General features: G+C 36.1%; 1 protein-coding gene across 8 annotated transcripts in view; it reads left to right on the forward strand.

Moving 5' to 3' along the window:
• Positions 1–21,469, forward strand: part of Dnm1l (dynamin 1 like) — a 63,140-nt gene extending 41,671 nt beyond the window's left edge. For 2 of the 8 annotated variants that reach the window (XM_055599136.1, XM_055599138.1), the window contains 12 exons: positions 123–329; positions 10,349–10,469; positions 10,666–10,821; positions 11,024–11,113; positions 13,154–13,246; positions 13,879–13,935; positions 14,567–14,644; positions 14,943–14,975; positions 16,643–16,819; positions 16,962–17,071; positions 19,372–19,531; positions 19,752–21,469. In XM_055599136.1, coding sequence (XP_055455111.1) covers positions 123–329; positions 10,349–10,469; positions 10,666–10,821; positions 11,024–11,113; positions 13,154–13,246; positions 13,879–13,935; positions 14,567–14,644; positions 14,943–14,975; positions 16,643–16,819; positions 16,962–17,071; positions 19,372–19,531; positions 19,752–19,808 — 1,339 coding nt within the window. In that variant the 3' untranslated portion in view covers positions 19,809–21,469. The remainder of the gene's footprint in view (positions 1–122; positions 330–10,348; positions 10,470–10,665; positions 10,822–11,023; positions 11,114–13,153; positions 13,247–13,878; positions 13,936–14,566; positions 14,645–14,942; positions 14,976–16,642; positions 16,820–16,961; positions 17,072–19,371; positions 19,532–19,751) is intronic. The other 6 variants (XM_055599137.1, XM_055599140.1, XM_055599141.1 and 3 more) reach the window with 3 other exon arrangements.
• Positions 21,470–21,847: the final 378 nt, after the last annotated feature.

Consider the following 21,847-nt stretch of genomic DNA (forward strand, 5'->3'; position numbering starts at 1 on the left):
TTCTCAGACACTTTTAGAATCTGAGTACTAGGATGTTTTCTCTTCTTACATATTTTTAATTGACTTGCTTGAAGTATCTGGTACCTAATTTTATGCTACAACTCTGCTTTTCTAATCTTTAGGTTACTTATGCATCACATCAGAGATTGTTTACCAGAACTAAAAACTAGGATAAATGTTTTAGCTGCTCAGTATCAATCCCTTCTAAATAGCTATGGTGAACCTGTGGATGATAAAAGTGCAACTTTACTCCAGCTTATTACCAAATTTGCCACAGAGTATTGTAACACCATTGAAGGAACGGCAAAGTACATCGAAACTTCTGAGCTGTAAGTAAGAAGTTTTTGCAAAGATTTGTTTGCTTGGATTGCAAGGTTACTTTAGCTTTGAAGTGACTTAGATCATCTGACTGATTTATTATCCATAAAACAGGAATATAAATTTGTCAAAATGACAGGAAGAGGAATATTATTGCGTCAAATATTTATAAACTGTGTATAAAAACATGGTGAAACAACTTTAAAAAAAAACCTTTTAAAAGCCTGTGTTGCTTAGGCTCTCCTCAAACTCATGATCCTCCTATCTCAGCTTCCTACATAGCTAGAATTGTAAGGACATGCCATAATGGCAGGCTTTGAAATAGTTCTTTTTTCCCCCCCAATGTTTAAAATGAAATGCTTGGTCTCTCCCTTGCTCTCCCTTCCTTCCTCCCTCTGTCTGTCTCTGTCTTTGTCTGTCTGTCTGTCTGTGTCTGTGTCTGTCTCTGTCTCTCTCAGTAGACCTGTGGAGGTTAAAAGACAACTATCAGAAGTTGGTTCTCTCCTGCCACCTTGTGAGATTGAGAGATTGAGCTTGGTTTGTCGGGCGTATGTTCAAGCACCACTACTCACTGTTTCTTTTCCTGGGGAAGCACAAATGAACATCTAATCACCCCAAATATCAGATATGAAGTGGCTGACTTCACCAAAGTCCAACTGATGAGACTAATGAGTATATTGTACTTGTTTACAGAGCACATGTAAAGAGTTAGTTACAGAAGTGTGGTAATCTCATAATAGCTACATTGATGCCATGTCCCACCCCATGCTGGATGGAAGCCTCATGGATTCTGCATTATATGTCCCACTTTCAATCTTAACTTTTCACTTCCTTTTCTAGTCTCATCTCCCAAGATGACTTGCAGCTGAGGGAGGGAATAACTGCTGGAATACTTGGTGAGAATCTTCTGATTCTCTGTAGCAGCATTTCTCAACCTATAGGTTATGACCCCTTTGGAGGTTGACAACCCTTTCACAGGGATTGCCTAAGACCATCAGAAAACACATATATTTTAATTCATATAGTAGGAACAGTATAGTTATGAAGTAGCAACAAAAATAATTTTATGGTTGGGGGCACACCACAATATGAAGAACTGTATTAAAGGGTTGAGAACCACTGCTGTATAGTGTGAGTAGTTCCATTGATTGTCATACACCAGACTACCACGATATTGTTCTGCTCTAGTTTCCAAGTCTATCAGGGCAAAGTGCAAGATAGCATCTTGTTACTATGCAATACTTACTGAGCCATCCCACCAGCCTTTAACTTTTAAAACTGTATTAGTGGCTTTTCTATTGCTATGATAAAACACTCTGACCAAGGCAATTTATATTAAGAAGTAGTTTTATTTGGCCTTATGGTTCCAGAGAGACTAAGAAACTTAGCACCATCACAGTGGGGGAAACATGGCAGCAATCAGGAGACTGGAGCAGCAGGCTGGGAGTGAACTAGGAATGGAGTGTAGCTTGGAAACCTCAAAGCCTGTACCCAGTGACATACTTCCTGAGCAAGACCAAACCTAACTTTCCCAAACAATGCCACAACTGTAGATGGAGGATTGAAACATTTGAACCTTCTCATCTGAACTTTTTCATTCAAAGTACCACAAGAATAATTGTACTTAAAATAAATTTGGGTCATTGTTGTTTAAGCAAGTACTCTGTCACTGAGCTACATACCCAGCCCAGTTGTTTCTTTAGTGCACTTATATAAAGTTCTGGGTTTGAGGCCAAGTGGGCAGATTATCTTATTTGTGAGTTTTACTAGAATAGATTTTAAATTTTAATATCATAGAAGACAGCTGCATGGGGAACAGGGGCTCTGAGGAGAGATCAGGTCCACATGGCAGAATGGGGGTTATTCTTAAAGGTTTTAGAGGAAGGAGGGTGGGAAGAATGATTTTTTTCCTCTTTTGTCCTGCAGTTGTCCATTGTTAAGTGTAACCAGTGGGAGTTTTCAGTTTGAAGAGCAGTCCTGGGATTGATAAGCATCTTTCTTGACTGGCCATAACTGGGATTGGTAAGGCAGGCATATTGGTTAGTTTTGTAGCTATCTGACAGGAGCTAGAGTCATTTGAGAAGAGGAACTCTTCAGCTGGGAAGATGTATAAATATGGTTGGCCTATACGTGAATTTGTCAGGCATTTTCTTGACTGATTAATGTGGGAAGGCCTAGCCCATTTTGGATGGTGATCCTGAGTTACATAAGAACACAGGCTAAGCAAGCTAGTGAGCAGCACTCCTCCATGACTTCTCACCTCCAGATTCTTGCCTTGAGTTCCTGCCCTGACTTACCTTCATATTGGACTGTATGCTGTGACACAGAGTGAACCCTTTCCTCTCCAAGTTGTTTTTGGTCATGGTGTTTATCATAGCAAAAGAAACCTAAGTCAGAGGGGAAAGCAAGGCTCTAATGCCGGAAGCCGCTGTCAGAGTCAAACAGTTCTTGAGTGGGAATTGAGGATAAAGAAAACTAAAACCAACATACTACACATGGAATCTCTTCGAGAGGGCTGCCAGTGGAAACTGTCAGCCCAGTTTATTACATAATCCCTTTTCATAGTCAGAGCAAAGCAACTCAGTACAATGAAGAGGTTCATGGAGAAGTCAAACTTGTTTACCTCGACCATCTGTATGATCCTCACATAAACAAAAGGAACTTTGCAAAACATCCTGCCTGCTGTCTCAAACCAAAGGAAGTGAACTTGACAAAACATCTTGCTTATCCCTGACGACAGGTGAAGGCCAGGGTGAAAACATGTTTTTTTGTTGTTGTTTTGTTTTGTTTTTTTGCTGAGAGCTCAATAATAAAGCAGTCTGACAAACGAGTGGCTCTCCACAGGTCTCCCTTTTTTGTATTTTAAAAATTGACCATAACTTAAGAGCTATGGAACAGAAAATTGTGCCTGTTTTAGGTTGTCTCTCTTGAAAGATTTATTCTTACCCATCATTGGTACATGAAATCCATCATTCATGCCCTGTCTTAGGTTGAATATTCTTCAGCCATCTTTGGCTGTAAATTTCCGCTACGGTAGACACTGGAGTTTAATCTTATGCAGATCAGCTTTAACGTTCTAAAAGGCCTTGATGAAGGTTTTAATTATCACTGGTAGGAGACATGCTTCTAGTAAGAGTAATAAGCCAAGTCCTATAACATTCCATAAAAGTGACTTAAAAGATGACCCCTTATCAAAATACCAAGCCTGAGAAACATTCACAGGAACCACAATGAAAGGCTGTTGAACAACAAAACCTGTTGTCCATTTGAAAGCTTAGAATATACAGTTGTTAGTTTACATTGATGGCAAGAAACATTAAAGTTTGAATCTTGTATAAAAATGTTAACATTTCCAAACAACAAAGCATAAGGAGAATATACATAGGCAGTTACTGGGCCTCCAAGAGTTTCTGTGGCAAACTTCCAAATGTAAGTCTGCTGAAAACCAGAATCAGACCACCAAAGTCCCATAGGCAGTCATCTTTTTCATTCTTCCTGATTTTGTTGAGAATTGTCCTGATTACCACATCAATCAAGTACAGTCACATTGTATCTTAAGAGGTTTCTCTGCACATCTTCTCTCAGGAGCAGAATGTAACAAAAGTGGGTCAGGAGAATAAGCCCAATATAGCTCTCCATTCACCATCAAGACAGAATTCACCATGGTCAGCAGCAGGAACATCCTCCTTCTGGGGAACACCTCCTTCAAATCGTACCAACCTTTCTGGGATCTACCTGGCTCCTTCAGCATCCTTCGGAAAAACACAAACATCACCTCTTCCCCATATTAATACAGGGTCAGGGCCCTGCCATATTCCAGTAATTAGGTGTTTCCATTTCACTTGGGAATAATTATCTTTGGTTATTAGGGTGCCACAATCAATCAGGCGTAGAATGGCCTTGTAGATCCACATTCAAAAACTTTAAAGAGTATCATTAATATAATTCTGTGGTGTTTAGGGATATAACTTGTCCTTTTTTATTTTTTGTAATTGTTCTTAAAGAGATCCATGGGCATGCTCTATAATTTTTTGACCTTGATTATATGGAATATCTGTTTTATGACTTGTATTCAATTGTTTATAAAATTGTTGAAAAGCTTGATCCATGTATGTAGTATCATTATCAGTCTTTGTAATGGAAGGAATACCATTGTAGCAAAACATTTAGATTGTGTTTGGTGGTTTCTCCTGTTAAGGGAGTTTTTATGATAAGTCTTGAAAAAGTATCAATTGTTATGTAAACATATTTTAGTTTTTATTTTTAATTTTGGGATCTGAGTTATGTTCATTTGTCATAAATGATTGGGAGTCAGTCCTCTAGGATTGACATCTTATTGAGGTATATTAAAATGTTCAGGACAAGAAAAACATAATTTGTCCAGCCGTTTTTCTGATAATAAGATGATGTAAGGCATGAGATTGTTGAGCCAATTTTTGTTGAATTAATTTGATCGTGTGTGGCTTGATCTGTTAAATCATTGCCTAAAGTTAGAGGTCTAGGAAGTGCTGAATGAACTCTAATATACCCTATTTAATAAGGTTGTATATGGCCCTGGATATTTTGTTATATATTTTAAAATAGATCTTGTATTTGTTTATTAGTCGTATCAATATATGTTATAGTCTGTAGGATTTGTGAAGCCTTAGCAATATGATGGCTATTAGTATACAAGTTGAAAGAGGTGGAAGCCTTATTTTTAAAGACTGTGAATATAGTTCCTAATTCTACAGTTTGAGCTGAGGCTGGTAAATGTTTGTAAAACAAAAGTTTGTCCCTGCAGTATACATATAGTTTTTTTATTTGAAGATCCATCAGTGAATATTGTTGGAACTTGAGGTAATGGTTCTTGTTTAATTATTTTAGGAAATTCAAAAGCATGTTGAAGTAATTTATCTTACAAATTGAAGTAATTTATCTTTTGGATAATGATTGTCAATATGGCCTAAATAAAGAGCAACGTTATGGCCCAATAATTTGTGTTTTGAAATAACCAGTCTATTTGTTGTTTGGTAAAAGGAACTCCAATTAAGGAAAGCTCTTTACCAAAATATTTGCGAGATTTTATGCTTGCCATTTTAATTAAACTAGCCAGTGTTTCATAATATGGTGTTAGAACTTGTATAGGAGACATAAGCAAGTGTAACCATAATAATGGTCCTTTTTGCCATAATATAGTAGTTGGAGTCTGAACAGTAGCCAAAATATATATATATCCCATTTTTTGAATAATGTATATATTGAACATACTGTTTTTTAATAGCTAATTTTATCTTTTGCAAAGCATTATGAGCTTCTTTGGTAAGTTCCCTTTTTGACAAAGGTTTAGCCTCTCCTTTTAAAATGTCAAAAAGTGGTTTTAGTTTTTGGTTTCCTAGTAGTTAACTTCAAATGGGGTCTAAGCCAATTAATATCACCTTTTGAAAATCATTTAAAGTTTTTAGGTTTTTTTCTCAATTGAGTTTTTTGAGGCATAATAATCTGAGGGTATGCAAATAAGGTGACTGTTTGCACCTTTTCTGGTGTAACTATTAAACCTTGAACCTTCAAAGTTTGTTGTAAGTGTTCAAAAGCACTTAATAAAATTTTTTCATTCTTATGAGCCAATAAAATGTCATCCATGTAATGAATAATGAATAATATAATGAAAAATATGCTTTTCTAGTTTTAGCAGTTTGAGCCATAAAATTCTGACATAAGGTTGAACTGTTTGCCATACTTTGAGGTAATAATGGCCCTTTTTCCAGTTTCCTTGAATTAAAGGGTTTCCTGCAGCATCTCTTTTAGACTTATATTCATTAGCCCAATGCTTTCCTCTTTTATATCTTGGACATAGACCTTTTGACTCCCTTCTTATCAAAATGAGGACAATTTTTTCTTTGATGTCCCATTCGCCCATAACTACCAGATATTCCATTCTTTGGGCCTTTTTGTTGTTGAAATAATACCTCTTTAATAGTCTTCTCTTGTAGGGCAGCAGCCATAGCCATTCCTTGAGTATAATGTGGTCTGATGTCAGAACATAACCTAATATAGTTAGAAATATTTCCTTTTTTCCTAAAGGGTCTCAAAGCTGTTTAGCAGGCACTGTTAAGCATTTCATAGGCCAATTGTTTTACTGATAATAATTCAGAATCTATATCGCCTAAAACCCTGCTTGCTGCTTGCATTAATCTTGCTACAGAATCTTGAAATAATTCTCCAGGTCTCTGACAGATTTTTAATAAATCCTTCATCTGTCTACCTGTTTGCAAAAGTTTATTCCAGGCCTTTTGGGCAGCAGCATTTACTTGAGCATAAATGGTCACATCAAAATTCAATTGTTTTCCTGTTTCCCTTCCCAGCAAGCACAAAGTTATAGGTACTCCTTGAGCTCGATTGAGCTGTAACTTGCCAGTGCTTTGTAATTTCTGACTTCCATAATAAATGATCTCCTCCTGATAAACATACTCTTGCTAATTGCTTCCAGTTCCCTGAGTAGAGGACCTCGGTAGACAAGGACTCTAACAGGGCTTGAGTAAAAGGCTTAAGTTTTTAACACTTATAGCCTGAATCGGAGGGTATCTCTCAGAATACATGTAGCTGCTTTTTCCTCCAACTCTGCAACCTTATCAGGATCTAAGTCATCCTCACAGTCTTCTTCTAACAAGGAATTATTATCATCAGGAAGGACATAAAACTCTCTGGAAGAGCTGATGGTTTAATCTCATTTTGTCCTAAAGCCTCCCATCTTTCCAACCTCTTTCTTTCTCTCTAACCCTGAAAGTTTCACTTTTTCAGTTCCATGCCGCATATTCAGATTATCTTTAATTAAATTCCCTACAAAAAACATGAGGCTGCCTTGTCCCATTTTTACTCTCAAATTTTACTCATTGCACTCTTTTCTCTTTATGATCCAAGCTTGCCAATACTTGTGGTGTCCTTCGTTGTTTCAATGTATCTCAGTGTCCCTGTTCAGACACCAAACTGCTGGAGCCCACCAGCAGAGTTGAACAGTGCTTGAGTGAGTAGTGAGAATTGAAAGAAAATTTAAAAACCAACACACTATACATCCGGTCTGTTTGAGAGGTCTGCCAGTCAGCCCAGTTTATTACATAATCCCTTTTCATAGTCAGAGCCTTAGAACAATGAAGGAGTTCATGAAGAAGTCAAACTTGTTTACCTCGACCATCTGTCTGTGTGATCCTCACACAAACAAAAGGAAGTGAACTTGGCAAAATATCGTGCCTGCTGTCTCAAACAAAAGGAAGTGAACTTGGCAAAATATTTTGCTTATTCCTGACTCCAGGTGAAGGCCAGGGTGAAAACATGGTTTTTTGCTAAGAGCTCAATAACAAAGCAGCCTGACAAACAGGTAGCTCTCCACACTCTAGAAAAGAAGTCACTTTAGTTTTAGAAATCAAGTTAGTGGTCTACATTTAGCATGTTAAACCAATATGGAAGAGCTTTACGTGATGGTCTAGACATGGCCAGCACACATAGTGTAAGTGGTAGTGAAACTTGTAACTTGTACAGGTAAATAAAAATAAAACAGAAAAATAGAATTACCATTAATTTCACCAATGTGAGATTATTCCTTCTGTTTACTTTGACCTACACATTTCTCTACACATCTGCTGTAAGATAGACTAATGCCTGAATTTTATCAGGTGCTATATGTACTATCTTGGCATCATTTCTTCAGAATATTTGATCACAAACAACTGACTGCCAGCAGTAAATGAAAATACCTAACTAAACATTTTCTCCCCCCTCCTTTTTTCTCTCTCCTCTCTGTCCATTTTAATCATTTTTAAAACAAACACTTGATTTAAATGTCAGGCTATGTTTTACTCCAGCATAGATAACTCAAGTCGTTTTTTTATAGATTGTTTTTGTACTTACTAACAGGTTTGGGTAATTGCAACAAATAATAAAAAGCCTAATATTTATTATCTATCCTTTTAGTAAAATAATTGGCTGACTTAGAAACAAATAAGGTACTATTTCATGGAGATGCTAATAAGCTACCTGAAGAAAACTAGGGCAGGGAAACACTATTTTATAATTTTTAGTTGCGTCAACCCTTATTTCACATAATTATATAGTAAATCATGTGAAACCATAATATTCATAATCCTGAAATTAATTTTAATAGAGAAACTGGCTCAAAAATATTTTGAGTTGAAGACAAGAGAAAGACATAAAAGAAGGAGGGATAGGAAAGGAAGAAGTCAAAATATCTGTCTTAGTAGATGATGATTCTGTTATTTAAAAAAACCTCATTATCTCTATTAGAAAACTCTTAACCCATTAAATATAACATAAAATCACAATATAAAATAAAATATAAAATCAGTATCAAAAATCCTTTATATAGATCAACAGCATACTCTAAGAGAAGGAAATTGGGTAAAATATCCCATTCAAATAACTCCAAAAATAATCAGGAAAAGAGAACTTCAAGACCCTAGAAGGGGAAATCCCAGAAGATACTAGATGATGGCAAGAACGTCTATCCTCCTGGATTGACAAAATTAATATTTTGAGAATGGCTGTGAAACCAAAATTAATTTATGGATTTAATGGAATGTTTGTCAAAATTGCGATGTCATATTTCGTGGGTTTAGAAAATACAAGAATTTGTATGGGCCCACAAAAGCCCACATACCAACCTCAGAATATTCGGCAGGGCTACAGTGATAAAGACAGTTTGATACTGGCATTTCAAAACAAACAAACCAACAAAAAAACAGATAGATGGAATAAAAATAGTGGACCAAGAAATGAGAAAGCTATGCCTGTTTTTGACAATGGCAAAATACTCATTTGAAAAAAAAAAAAAAAGAAAGTGCTGGCAAAACTGGATGTTCACATGCAGAATGACTTTGGATTATTTAACCTTAATTCAGAATGGATCAAAGACCATTGAAACTTGTAGAGGAAAACATACGGAGTATCCTTCAAGACATTGGGGTAGGCAAGAACTTGAATAGAACACTAAAACGCAGGAACTTGTCCCAAGTATCAATGTATGGGGACAGAAAAATAAAAATGTTTGTGTAGCAAAAGAGACTATTAGCAGAGTAACAACCTATAGAATGGGAGTAAAACTTCACTTCAGACAGAGGCTAATGTAAATTCTGGATTTACAACTAATTGCAAAAATTAATACCCAAGGAAATAAAAATTCTAATCAACAAGCAGGCAAATAAATGAAACAGTTTTAACAAAACCACGTAGATGGCCAATAATTATTTTAAAAATTGTTTAGTACTTTGAGATTCTACCTCAGCCCAATCAGAGTGGTGTTAATCAACAAATTTGCCAAAATGTTAGAGAGAGAGGAATCTTTATCACAGTGGGGTGCAAATTAGTACATCCATTATGAAAATGATTCTGTGTATGTGCATGTGTGTGTGTGGTTTGGTTTTGTTTTGTTTGCAACAGGTTTTTTTCTGTGTAGCCTTGGCTGTCCTGGACTTTGGAGACCATGCTGGCCTTGAACTCACAGAGACCCACCTACCTCTGCCTCCCTGAGTGCTGGAATTACAGGCGTACACCATGGCGCCTAGCTGTGTTTGAAAATTTTTTTAAAAAGGTACAAATAGTACTACTATTTGACACAGCTACTTCACTTTAGGTATATACCCAGTGAAATCCATGACCTACCATAAAGATAATTGCTCCTCATATTTATTGTTGCTTTATTCACTATAGTAAAGAGTTGGAATTAACCTACTTATCCATCAACAAATAAATGTATAATGAAAACTTGGTATATCCATAAATGGAATACTGTTCAGCTTTAGAGAAAAAAAAAATCACAGAATTTGAAAGAAAATTAATAGAATTAGAATAGACTTAAGAGTATATATATTAAGAGAGAAACCTTTATTCATTGTTGGTAGGAGTATAGATTAGTACAGCCAGTGGGTTAATGAAAAGGCTTTCTCAGAAAATGAAACGGCCTTAAAGCTTAAAGAAATGCATAACTTTTAGCTTGTTTTCTTTATAGCAGTACATAATCATATAATTCATTGCTTTTCAGATGCGGTGGTGCTAGAATTTGTTATATTTTCCATGAGACTTTTGGGCGAACTTTAGAATCTGTTGACCCACTAGGTGGCCTTAACACTATTGACATTTTGACTGCCATTAGAAATGCTACTGTGAGTATGCTTAACAAGAAAAAGGTTAAAGCTTTGTTTGAGCATGTTTTAAGTTGATGCACAGTTTATTTTGTTCTCATACTTGAAACATTTTTCATGAAAATGAACAAGAATAAGATTATTTTTTTAATCTTTTGGAAGACCTAACTAAACTTGTACATAGCTACAATAAGAGAGCCAAGTTTTGTTGTTTCAGGGCCCTCGTCCTGCTTTATTTGTGCCTGAAGTTTCATTTGAGTTACTGGTCAAACGGCAGATCAAGCGTCTGGAAGAACCCAGCCTCCGGTGTGTAGAGCTTGTTCATGAGGAGATGCAGAGGATCATCCAGCACTGTAGCAATTACAGCACACAGGTACACATGTGACGGAACAGGCTTATCAGGTCCTTTCTCAGAGTGGGCGGTGTGAGCTAAAAGTCAGAGCACTCATTTCCTGACTTAAGAGTGATTTCAAATGGCATTCTTAAATGTAAGTTCCCAGTCTAACTCAGTACTTCAGTGATTATTTAATTCTCAATTAAACAGTCTGACATTTTTACTTCTTTATTGCATACAGGAATTGTTACGGTTCCCTAAACTTCATGATGCAATAGTTGAAGTAGTGACTTGCCTTCTTCGGAAACGGTTGCCCGTTACTAATGAAATGGTAAGCCACTGTCAGGCTTGAAAGGCTTAAAACTTCGTTGTTTGTCAGGATAACATTATGATTGTTTCAGGCATGTTTCCCAGTGTACTTTGCAAGTCATAGGTATTTAACTCTTACTCCCAAAGAAAGTTTTTAGTAATTCTAGTATACAGTATTTTCTGACATTTTAATCATTGCTTTCCTGAAATTCTAAGTTTTTATGAGGATGGAATATTGTTGAAGTTCTTGGGTAGCTGATTCTCTTCTGTGCTGCCATTGATTTTTCTGGGAAATTAGTTCTATCTCTGGACTCAGTAAACCAGACCTTTACAGCAAGTTTACTTTTAGTCTGAAGCACACCAGGGTAATTTGGCCTCTTCCACATTTTGCTTGTTCTGTGTCCTAATGATAGGAGTTAATTGTTACTGTAAGTGAGATGTAGCGGTCCACCCCTATCCCCATAAAAAAATGCTAAAATTGACAGAAATGTGAGCTGAAGTATTTGAAATTACATTATGCCCCTAATTGGTTAGGAGCTTTTTGTTTTTCTTTTGACCATTAAAACTAATTTGAGCATCACTTGTAGTGTCCTTGGAACTCTTGGTTGAGTGGTTGCTTGCTTAGCAGAAATTACTGTTAGAGTCAGATGCCCAAGCCTGATCTAACACTATAGAATCATGGGAACTTCATGTCACCAGCTCTGCACCATTAAGTATTCTGGAACTTGAGATAAGGCAGTCATAAGAGTCTTGGTTCCTTTTGTGCTACCTGCAGAAGAAATCTTCTGTTGTTGTTTTTTTTTTTTTCCTCAGCATATATTTTTAAAAAGTTTTATTCTTTTTTTACACATATTTTTCCCAAACCAAATACCATTACAGACGGTTGTGAGCCACCATGTGGTTGCTGGGAATTGAACTCAGGACCTTTGGAAGAATTGCCAGTGCTCTTAATCTCTGAGCCATCTCTCCAGCCCACGGTCCTCAGCATATTTCTATCTGTATCCTGTGATTTAACTAGAAGCACTATAACCTTGGCCAACAAACAACTCTTGGGTTAACAAGTAGCTCACATTGTGTAATAGTTCATTTGGTACTTGATAAGTAATGTTTTGATAACTTTTCTTTTGTTCAGAATTGGCAGTGGGGGAGTCAGTTTTGGAGAAAAGCTGTGACCAGAAACATTTAAAGGCTAGAAGATTAAAAAAAAAAAAAAAAAAAGAAAAGAAAAGAAAACACTTTAAAGGTGGCCATGTAAACAATCCCTTACCCTCTCCAATATTTCTGTAAGCAGCCCTAATGAAACTCAGTGGGTCATTAAAGACAATTGAAAGAAGAGGGGCTGCTAGTTGTGAAGAAGAAAGGGATCAGCAGGAAGGGGAGGGGGACTTATGGTAGTGGTGAGTATGATTAAAGTACATTATAAACATGATGAAAACATCACAAGTAAAGCCAGTTATGAATAACTAACATATATTATTTTTTAAAAGATAAAGATTGATGCTTAATCTCTGTAAGCCTTAGGAATTCTGTAGAAGACTAAAAACATAAATTTTCACTTTTCCTTTTGATTGCTGTCTCATTGGAATTTTAGCCCTGTTGATTTCAATTATGTGCTTCATGGTTAAGGCTAAGTTATTACTAACTTAGGCTTAAATATGTTTACTATCAGGGGAAAATTAGCATCTTTAACTTATCTCTACTGATGAACTATTCTTGCTAAAACTGAACATAAACTTTGACACTGTAATGCATGGTCTCAAATTTGAATAACAAAGTTGTTTATTGAACTTAAAATTACATCAGGTAGATAACTTTCTGCAGTAATAGGAAAGCTCCCTTAATATCATGTTTCCTTAGAAGTGCAATTTTAAATTTGAAAGGTAAATAATTTAGAGCTAATTGTCATTGGTAATGGAATATTATTTGAGGTATAGTCATGAAGTATTTGAAAATGTTTCTTAAACTTTTGCAATATTTCTATATAAGTTTTTATATTTAGACTTCTCAAAGTTAGGTTTTCCTGGTAATTTTTTTAATATTAGCCTTATTTTGTTTTTTGTAGGTACATAACTTAGTGGCAATTGAGCTAGCTTATATCAACACAAAACATCCCGACTTTGCTGATGCTTGTGGGCTAATGAACAATAATATAGAGGTAAGTCATTATTTTCAGAGGTTGGAGATGAGTTGCAAGTAATTTCATACAAGAGATTGGCATATTCTTGTATGCCTAGGAAATATGCTAAAGTCATTACATTGTTCTCATAATTCTAGTTCTCAGAATCACCTGGAACAGTTAGTTTTACTTTGTCCTTACCAAACAAAAAGGATTTATTGATTAGCGTATGGTTTTTGTTTTGCTTTTGTAGTTTGAGTGACATTTAAGGCTTTATATTTTTTATGAGGTATATATGTCTTCAAATTCTTCATGGTGTGTTGAAAAGCCTGTGTTCCGTATGGATGTGGAGATAGTTTAAGTCAGTGTGCATAACTTCCTAAGGAAGAGATGTTTGTCAACTCCCTTCATTTGGGAGCCCCTGGTAAAGGAGCCACTGTTGCTATGTGTGTTGAATCCCGTAACAGATATGTTTGTGTAAAAACAAACATAGGGAAGCATTAGGTTTCATGACTTTGTTTTAAAATATAATCAAGTATGGCGTAAGTTCCTAGAGTAATACAATAACTCTGTGAGATACTCCATAAAACTTTTCAACTAAGATAAACATGCTGTACTAGGCCCATATCTCAATATTCTGGTAATTACAAAGGCTTGGTTACATTTTATAGGAACAAAGAAGAAACAGGCTAGCAAGAGAACTACCTTCAGCTGTATCACGAGATAAGGTAAATAAATGCAATTGTTTTTATAGTTTATTCCCCACACTCAAAGATCAGCCTCAGCCGGGTATATTTCTCTGTGAGAATGTATTTCTCTTCTTCTGTCTCTAATACTTTAAGGGTTGCTGAAATAAGAGTATACAGGTTTTTTAAAGCTTAGAATAATTTAATAAGAAAGGTGGCTCTTAGGTGTCAAGGTTTCTTTTTTAAGATTCGTATTTGTTCAACAGTGATTTTATCATAAGTGCTTTTGGAAAGACGAGGGAAGGCAGCTGTGTATGTAATAAGTTTTAATTTTTAGCAATAACTTTCAACAGTTCTTATACCTCTTACCTTGAGTTTCTTGTCAGAAAAGATCTTACTAAGAACCCTTCATCCACTCCATACCCACCCCCAGATAAAGCAGCAGCAGCAGCTTTTGGATTTGGGTTTTCTTGTTAATCTGCAGAAAATCTTAACAAGTGACAGTGGTATGGGAAATAAGGAATATATCATCTCCATGGTTCCTTTTATTTTTTTTGTATGACTTTACTATTTCATTATAGAAGGAAAATTTTGTCTATGAAATGTTTCCAAATGCATTTTTGGCATCCTTGATTTTTTTTTTTTTTTCCCTCCCCTGCATTTTTGCCTTTAGTCTTCTAAAGTTCCAAGTGCTTTGGCACCCGCCTCCCAGGAGCCCCCCCCTGCTGCTTCTGCTGAGGCTGATGGCAAGGTCTGTTCTGATTCCTAATCTAAGCCTGCATGCCTAGTTTGGAGACAGTACACTGAATAAAACAATATAATGTCGGATATTGTGGTTAGACTATGTTAGCCTAATGTAAGATTTTAAATGGTAAAACAAAGTATGTGTCATACTATTATTGTTGACATTCTTTCCTTTGCTTGCGTTATAGAAGATATACACAGAAAAATAATTCTAAAAGGAAACTATCTTCTACTTTAAAATTTTCAAGCCATTGCTATTTAAATCTTGCTTGTTAAATTGCATGTTTTAACATATCTTTTAACAGTTAATTCAGGACAGCAGAAGAGAAACTAAAAATGTGAGTCTCTTGCTTCAGATGGAAATGTTGGTTCCTTTGGTTCTTACTAAAACACTTCAAATTCATCAAGAACCTGTTTGTACAGTGGCCTCTGTTTTTTGTTGTCTGTGTTATGGTCTTAATGTTTATCTAACCCTTGTAAAGTGGCATTAGTCTAGCTTTAACAGTTTTAACTAACAGTAACCTTTCTTACTGCTGTTACCTTCAAGATTCACTTTCAATATCTTCTTTTGGAAGAGATTAAGATTTCTGAGATGGAAATGCTACTTTGGGACACTTCCTCTGTAAAGGTCTGAGCTCTGACCTCTCCAGTGCTTCCATTAGTATATATATTTAACTCTTAAGTATAGCATTTCACATGTGCTTTCAAAGCTTACACAAATTCAAAACATGGAAACTGTGAGAGTTTAAGGCTTGTCAATTCTTGGTAATAGTATTCACAGAAAATCATGTGTAGGATATCCAGACCTATTCCTTTTCCATTTTTTTCTTTCATTACATACTTTCTAAGTTTATCTCACCCTCCAATCCTTACAGATATCTCCATGTCTCAGCTATGATCTTCAGAGAACCATGCAAATTACTGCACAAGTTTTATTCCATTCCTTGTTCATTTTCCTTATGATTTCATTTGATTTATTATAATTCATGTCTATTTAACAAACACGAACATCTATATACAGACATTGCTTTTATATTTCTGACGCTTTGACAGATTTTTAAAATCTTAATGATTCTCCAAACTACTGTTTTTCTTACAAGTACCATAGCACTCCTCCGTTTTTATGATTTAGTCTATTACAAGACCTTAAAGAGGATCTAAGCACTAGTTTTCCAACTATGGTAAATAGTTGGGTTTTTTTGTTTTTTCTTTTTTTTTTTAAAAGTTCAGTCCTCATAAAATAAGGTTGCAGAAGCCATTGTGATGAAAGGTAGTAATGGATTCTCTCACTAGATTTTTTTTTCCTCAGGAGTACAGATCATGAGGGAGCTTATGTTGTGCTTATGTTAAGTTTCACATTTTAGGTAGTTTGTTAAATCTAATAGTTGGGTTTAAGGATGTTGTCTTCTTCCTTTAAAGAGATCTACTTTTACATTTGACTATGGGGGATATAGTCTAGTTTTAGAAATATGTAGGGCCATAAGCTCACAGCACTGTAAGATCATAGTTCAATGGCTAAGTGTTAAATTATTCTGAGATGAAACCAAGGGCAGTTCTGTTTCCTTGTGTGCTTTTAATATAGTGTTTGAGGAGTGGGGGAAATGTAACATTTTGATAAGTCAGTAAATAAAAATAATTAAATAGTTCATGAATTGGCAGAAAGCTTCAAACAGAACCCCTTAGATTTTTAGTATTATATATACAATATTCTGCCTGCATGTACACCTGCACAGCAGCAGAGGGCACCAGATCTCATTAGAGATGGTTGAGAGCTACCATGTGGGTGCTGAAATTGAACTCAGGACCTCTGGAAGAGCAGCCAGTGCTCTTAACTTCTGAGCCATCTCTCCAGCAGATTTTTAGTGATAAATGCCACCATCATCTCTGACTTCATTATCTGTCTGAATAAATTCCAGATAGTTACTACCTGTATGTTCTTGATTACCGTCAAAGAAAATGAACCTCATTTGTTGTCAGAGTACAGGGTTGGAACATGTGTTTCCAGGTTGCATCTGCAGGTGGTGGGATTGGAGATGGTGGTCAGGAACCAGCAACAGGCAACTGGAGAGGAATGTTGAAAACTTCAAAAGCTGAAGAATTACTTGCTGAAGAAAAATCAAAACCGATTCCAATTATGCCAGCAAGTCCACAAAAGGGCCATGCTGTCAATTTGCTGGATGTGGTAAGCCATGACAATTTTGTTTAAATCTACAAGTGAACCAAGTTAGTAGTGGACACTAAGCAGAAATTAAAGTCACAAAAAATTTAAATTTAAAGGTTCCCATTTCAAAATGGCACAGAAATAATATTTTTCTCTCTTTCAGCCAGTTCCAGTTGCACGAAAACTGTCTGCCCGTGAACAGCGAGATTGTGAGGTTATTGAAAGACTCATCAAATCATATTTTCTAATTGTCAGAAAGAATATTCAAGACAGGTTAGTATTAGTTAATATATAAGTACTGCTGGGTGAGTTCATGATCTGTTTTTAAAAATACATTAAAAATTTTAGATTAGCTTTGATTCTAAATCTTTTTTATTTTTGAGGCAGGGTTTCTCTGTGTAGCCTTGGCTGTCCAGGAGCTCACTTTGTAGACCAGGCTCGCCTAAAACTCAAGAGATCCACCTGCTTCTGTTTCCCAGGTGTTAGGATTAAAGGTGTGGGCCACCACTTCCCAGCTTTATTCTAAATGGGGTTTTTTTATTTAATTTTATTTTTATTATTAGTTACATTTTATTAACTCTGTATCCCAACTGTATCCCGTTCCCTCATTCCCTCCCAAGCCCTCCCCCCTCCCTCCCTCATCTCCTCCCTGCCCCTTTCCAAGTCCACTGATTGAGGAGGACCTCCTCCCCTTTCATCTGGCCCTGTTTTATCAGGTATCTTCAGGACTGGCTGGAAAGTCCTCCTCTGTGGCCTAGCAGGACTGCTCCTCCCTTGGGGGGTGGGGAGGTCAAAGAGCCTGCCATTGAGTTCATGTCAGAAATAGTTCCTGTTCCCCTTTATTCTAAATCTTAATGTCAGCTATAATAGCAAGACTTAAGTCTGTTGACTTGGAAGGATTAGGATATTATGTATCAGCTGGATTTTTTTTTTTTTTTAAATAAAACTATCTGGGAATACTAATATGTCTGCGATCACAGGTACAGGAAGATTAGCCTCAAGCAGAAAGATGACAGATACAAAGCCAGCTTGAGACATCCACCCTCCTTAAAACAAAACAGAAAAGGGTAGTGGCATAGTGTCATGGTATAGTATAGAATAGTATAGTTTAGTGTTAATGAGGCCCTTGATTCAATCACCTGCTGTGCTCTGAAAAATAGTCTGTTCTAGTAGTCTGCATGGTTACATTTTATTCCCTTTGTCAGTAATAGCTTCCTATCTGCCTCACCTCTAATATACCATGTCTGTGAATTAGCCTATCAGACACTACATATTAGCGGGAACACAATTAATATGTGACCTTTTGTCTGGCTTCCTTAATTTGTGGGTGTCCCTCCCCTTTTAAAAAATATTTGAAATTCCTTGTGTTTTGATTCTTTTAACTCTAACTCCCCCAACTCTTTCCAGATCCCCTTCTGCCCTTTCTCACCCAATTTGGGTCTTTTCCTTCCACAGTCAAAGCCAGTTTGTGCTGCCTGGTAGTCTTGAGTGTATGGCCTTCTACTAGAGCAGGCTTACCACTCAGAGCCTTTCCTAGCAGATGAGAATTACCATTTGTTCCTCTGCTGGGGATGGAACTTTGTACCCTATACAACCCTACTTGTGCTCAATTTTGGTCTTGGTTTAGGCTTGCATTGATCTTGTTTATTTGCAGCTGCCCTGCTGTGTCCAGAAAAGCGTCCTTGTCATCCACCACCTCTTCCACAATGATCCTTGGGAAGAGATACAGGTTCTCCATTTAGGGCTGAACGTTGTTCAGTCTTATTCTCTGCATCTTGGCCACTCATGGGTCTCTGTGTTACTCACCATCTATAATAAACTGTGGGTCTAGTGATAGGAACTGGTTTATTGCTATATACACTTAGTATAATAAGAATGGTAGGTTCTCTTTTAGGTTCTGTGATCTGTCTAGCCATAGCTTCTTGGCCCAGTAATGGTGCCAGGTATAGGATTTATCTCGTAGAGCAGGTTTAACTTCAGTCTACTTGTCAGTGTGTTTTAAACCTTGTCATACTATGGTGTGGAGAAACACTTCCTTTTTACAGTTGACTATAATACTGGATTATGATATAACATACTTTGCATATCTACTCATCACACAGTGAATATTTTTCAGTTTTGGCTGTTAAGAGGACTGGTCATTGTTGTGTTTATATATGGGATAATAAGTCAGAAGAATGGAGCTATCAAAGATTGTGACTTTGTTTATGCTTCATTAAATGAACACTGAAAGAGTATTTTACTAAGCATATTAAATATTCAGTTTATTTACCTAAATTATTTTACAAAGCCTATTATTTAAAGTCTAAACCAGTGGTTCTCATATGTGACCCTTTAATATAGTTCCTCATGGTATAGGGACCTCCAACCATGAAATTATTTTCATTGTTTCTTCATAACTGTAGTCTTGCTACTGTTATGAATCATAATTAAATATCTAATATGCAGGAAATGTAAGGGTTGTTTGACCTTCCTTTCCAAAGGAGTTACAACCCACAGCATGAGAACCACTGGTCTAGATTTTTGAAAATAGCATTGTTACCAAAACTTCATACATTGATTTTGCTTTGCAGTGTCCCAAAGGCAGTAATGCATTTTTTGGTTAATCATGTGAAAGATACTCTCCAGAGTGAATTGGTAGGACAGCTGTATAAATCATCCTTATTAGATGACCTTCTGACTGAATCTGAGGACATGGCACAGCGTAGAAAAGAAGCAGCTGATATGCTAAAGGTAACTATTAAGTTGTTTGAATTTCTCTCCTTGGATGTACACATACAAAATTAAAACTGTTCTGATCTTGCCCAACCCCCCCCCCCCAACCAGTGGTATCTGATTAGATTCAAATTTCAGAGAAGATACTGCCTTTTTTAAATGCATTGAAAATGGAGACATTTTTTTAGAAAATTCAGATTAACATTATAACTTGAGTTTTTAATTTCTTTTAATACAGGCGTTACAAGGAGCCAGTCAAATTATTGCTGAAATCCGAGAGACTCATCTTTGGTGAACAGATCTGTTTAACACCCAGATTTTGTTGACTTGAACCTCCTAGCTACTGCCTAACTGAGTAGAAGTTTATTTATGAACTCTTGTATATTGCAGTGTATGAGTTTGCTCATGCGAAGACTGGCTATACGCTGAAAAGTATACTCTGCATTATGAAACAAATCACATGTCTAATTCACATTTTTCAAGTTCCCTTTGATACATGTATATCAAGTCTGTCCGTTTCAAACTTACAAGTTTATGTTGTACTGTACAAAGGAATTTTGCCTGTGCATATGATGACCCGTGTAACATTTTTTAGTCTTAAAGCTGCAGCTGTAGTCCTCAAAAAGGAAGCTCCAGGACATTTCATGACTATAATGCATGCACTATTTTTATAGACTGGCCTGGCTTTAAAAGATGCAGGTTCCTCACATAATCAATGTATCTACCTATCCTTCATTTTTATAGTCTTAAAAAACAAAACAAAAAGACTTGCTGTTATAAGTAATGTATAAGATCTGAAAGACTCAAAGATGAAGAAAACAGACTGTGTAGCTAGTGGCTCCTCTGAGTCCATACTGCCTTAGAGTCTTAGAAATTACAATATGCTTTGATTCATAATTAAGGCTGAAAACATGAATTGACTTTCTGCATTAAAAAACATTGGGAACTATCCTGGTAACAATGGCCGGTCTTGTTAGTTTCTGAAAAATCTAATGGAGACCTAGAATTTCCCTTACTTACAAATACAGCAATAGCAGTTCAGATACACCCTTAATGTAAGGCACTTGCATTGGGCTCCAAGAAGTGGTTCTTAAAATTCTACTCTTACATACACTGGTAATGGTTACTTTAGTTCCATACCAACAGAATATATAAGAAAAATTGTATGAAAATAGCAGTGGAACTTAAAAAAACCTGGACATAACACATACACCTAAAAATTTGTAAACTATTAAATCTTATTCAGGGTTGAGGGTAACAAAATACAACCTATTTTGTGAAAATTGCCTGGGCAATTCATGGTGTAAACTAAGCATTAAAAATTTTTCAGACCAAAGTAGAAATCTTTGGTGTATCTAGTTCTATCTCTGACCAAATAATACATTAGTTTTATAAATGCTAAAATCTCTTTTCAGGTTATGGCCAGGCATTTCATGAAGTATTATTAGGAAGGAAAACAAGGACATGTTATCTTTAGTTTATGATACACATTGAGTGATCTCAAATATAAAAAGGCTCACTTTAGTCCAATGATACCATACTCAGTCTGTTAATAGTGACAGCTTGACTGTGAGTGCACACTGCCTAAATATGTTAGCACACTTAAAAAAAATTCTGCCTTCCAACTATTAGGTATCCATGATTTATTTTTCAAGAGAGAAGACTACCACTGTAGCCTTTTTAATTTGTAAGGGGAAAAGAATGTACCTTTATCCAACATTTCAAATAGGTTGTAAATGGGAGATGTTAGCTTTAAAAATACCCTATTATAATGTACTTGTTAGCACTACACACTTTGTACAAAGAAAAACAACCAAGAAACGTAGGGAAAGAGAGAAGCTTCTTTTATGTGCTTTTACACCGAGTTGTGTTCTGAAACATGGAGATAATCTGGCATATTTACAAGACCACTGTATGTTCTTTCTATGTAAATAAAAATGCTGGTATGAAATGGCATTTAAGTTTGCCAGTATATTAATTTTTCCTGACTTGCCTCAGAAAAAGCTTCAAATAGCTGTATCTTTTAAGCATCTGAATCTGCTTCATAATTTACCTAATGTAACTAAAGTTAAATTACTTGTACTGCACCAAAACTTTTATGGCATTTCTTTCTATTAGACTGTCACCACCAAGGCCTTGTTACATTTCCATGTCTACAGATGAAGACAAACTTGTCCCAAGTAATCCAGGGATAAATGCTCAGAATGTGAACATCACACTTTCCTGCAAGACTGAGAAGCTGATACACACTACTTCATGCTTCACTCGCTCCCTGTGCACATTGGGGTGGCAATTTTTACAGAAAGTTTTGGAGAATTAACTTGCCTAGTATGT

The sequence above is a fragment of the Psammomys obesus genome, unplaced genomic scaffold, assembly GCF_907164565.1.
Source record: "Psammomys obesus unplaced genomic scaffold, mPsaObe1.curated_primary_1811, whole genome shotgun sequence".
Taxonomy (NCBI): domain Eukaryota; kingdom Metazoa; phylum Chordata; class Mammalia; order Rodentia; family Muridae; genus Psammomys; species Psammomys obesus.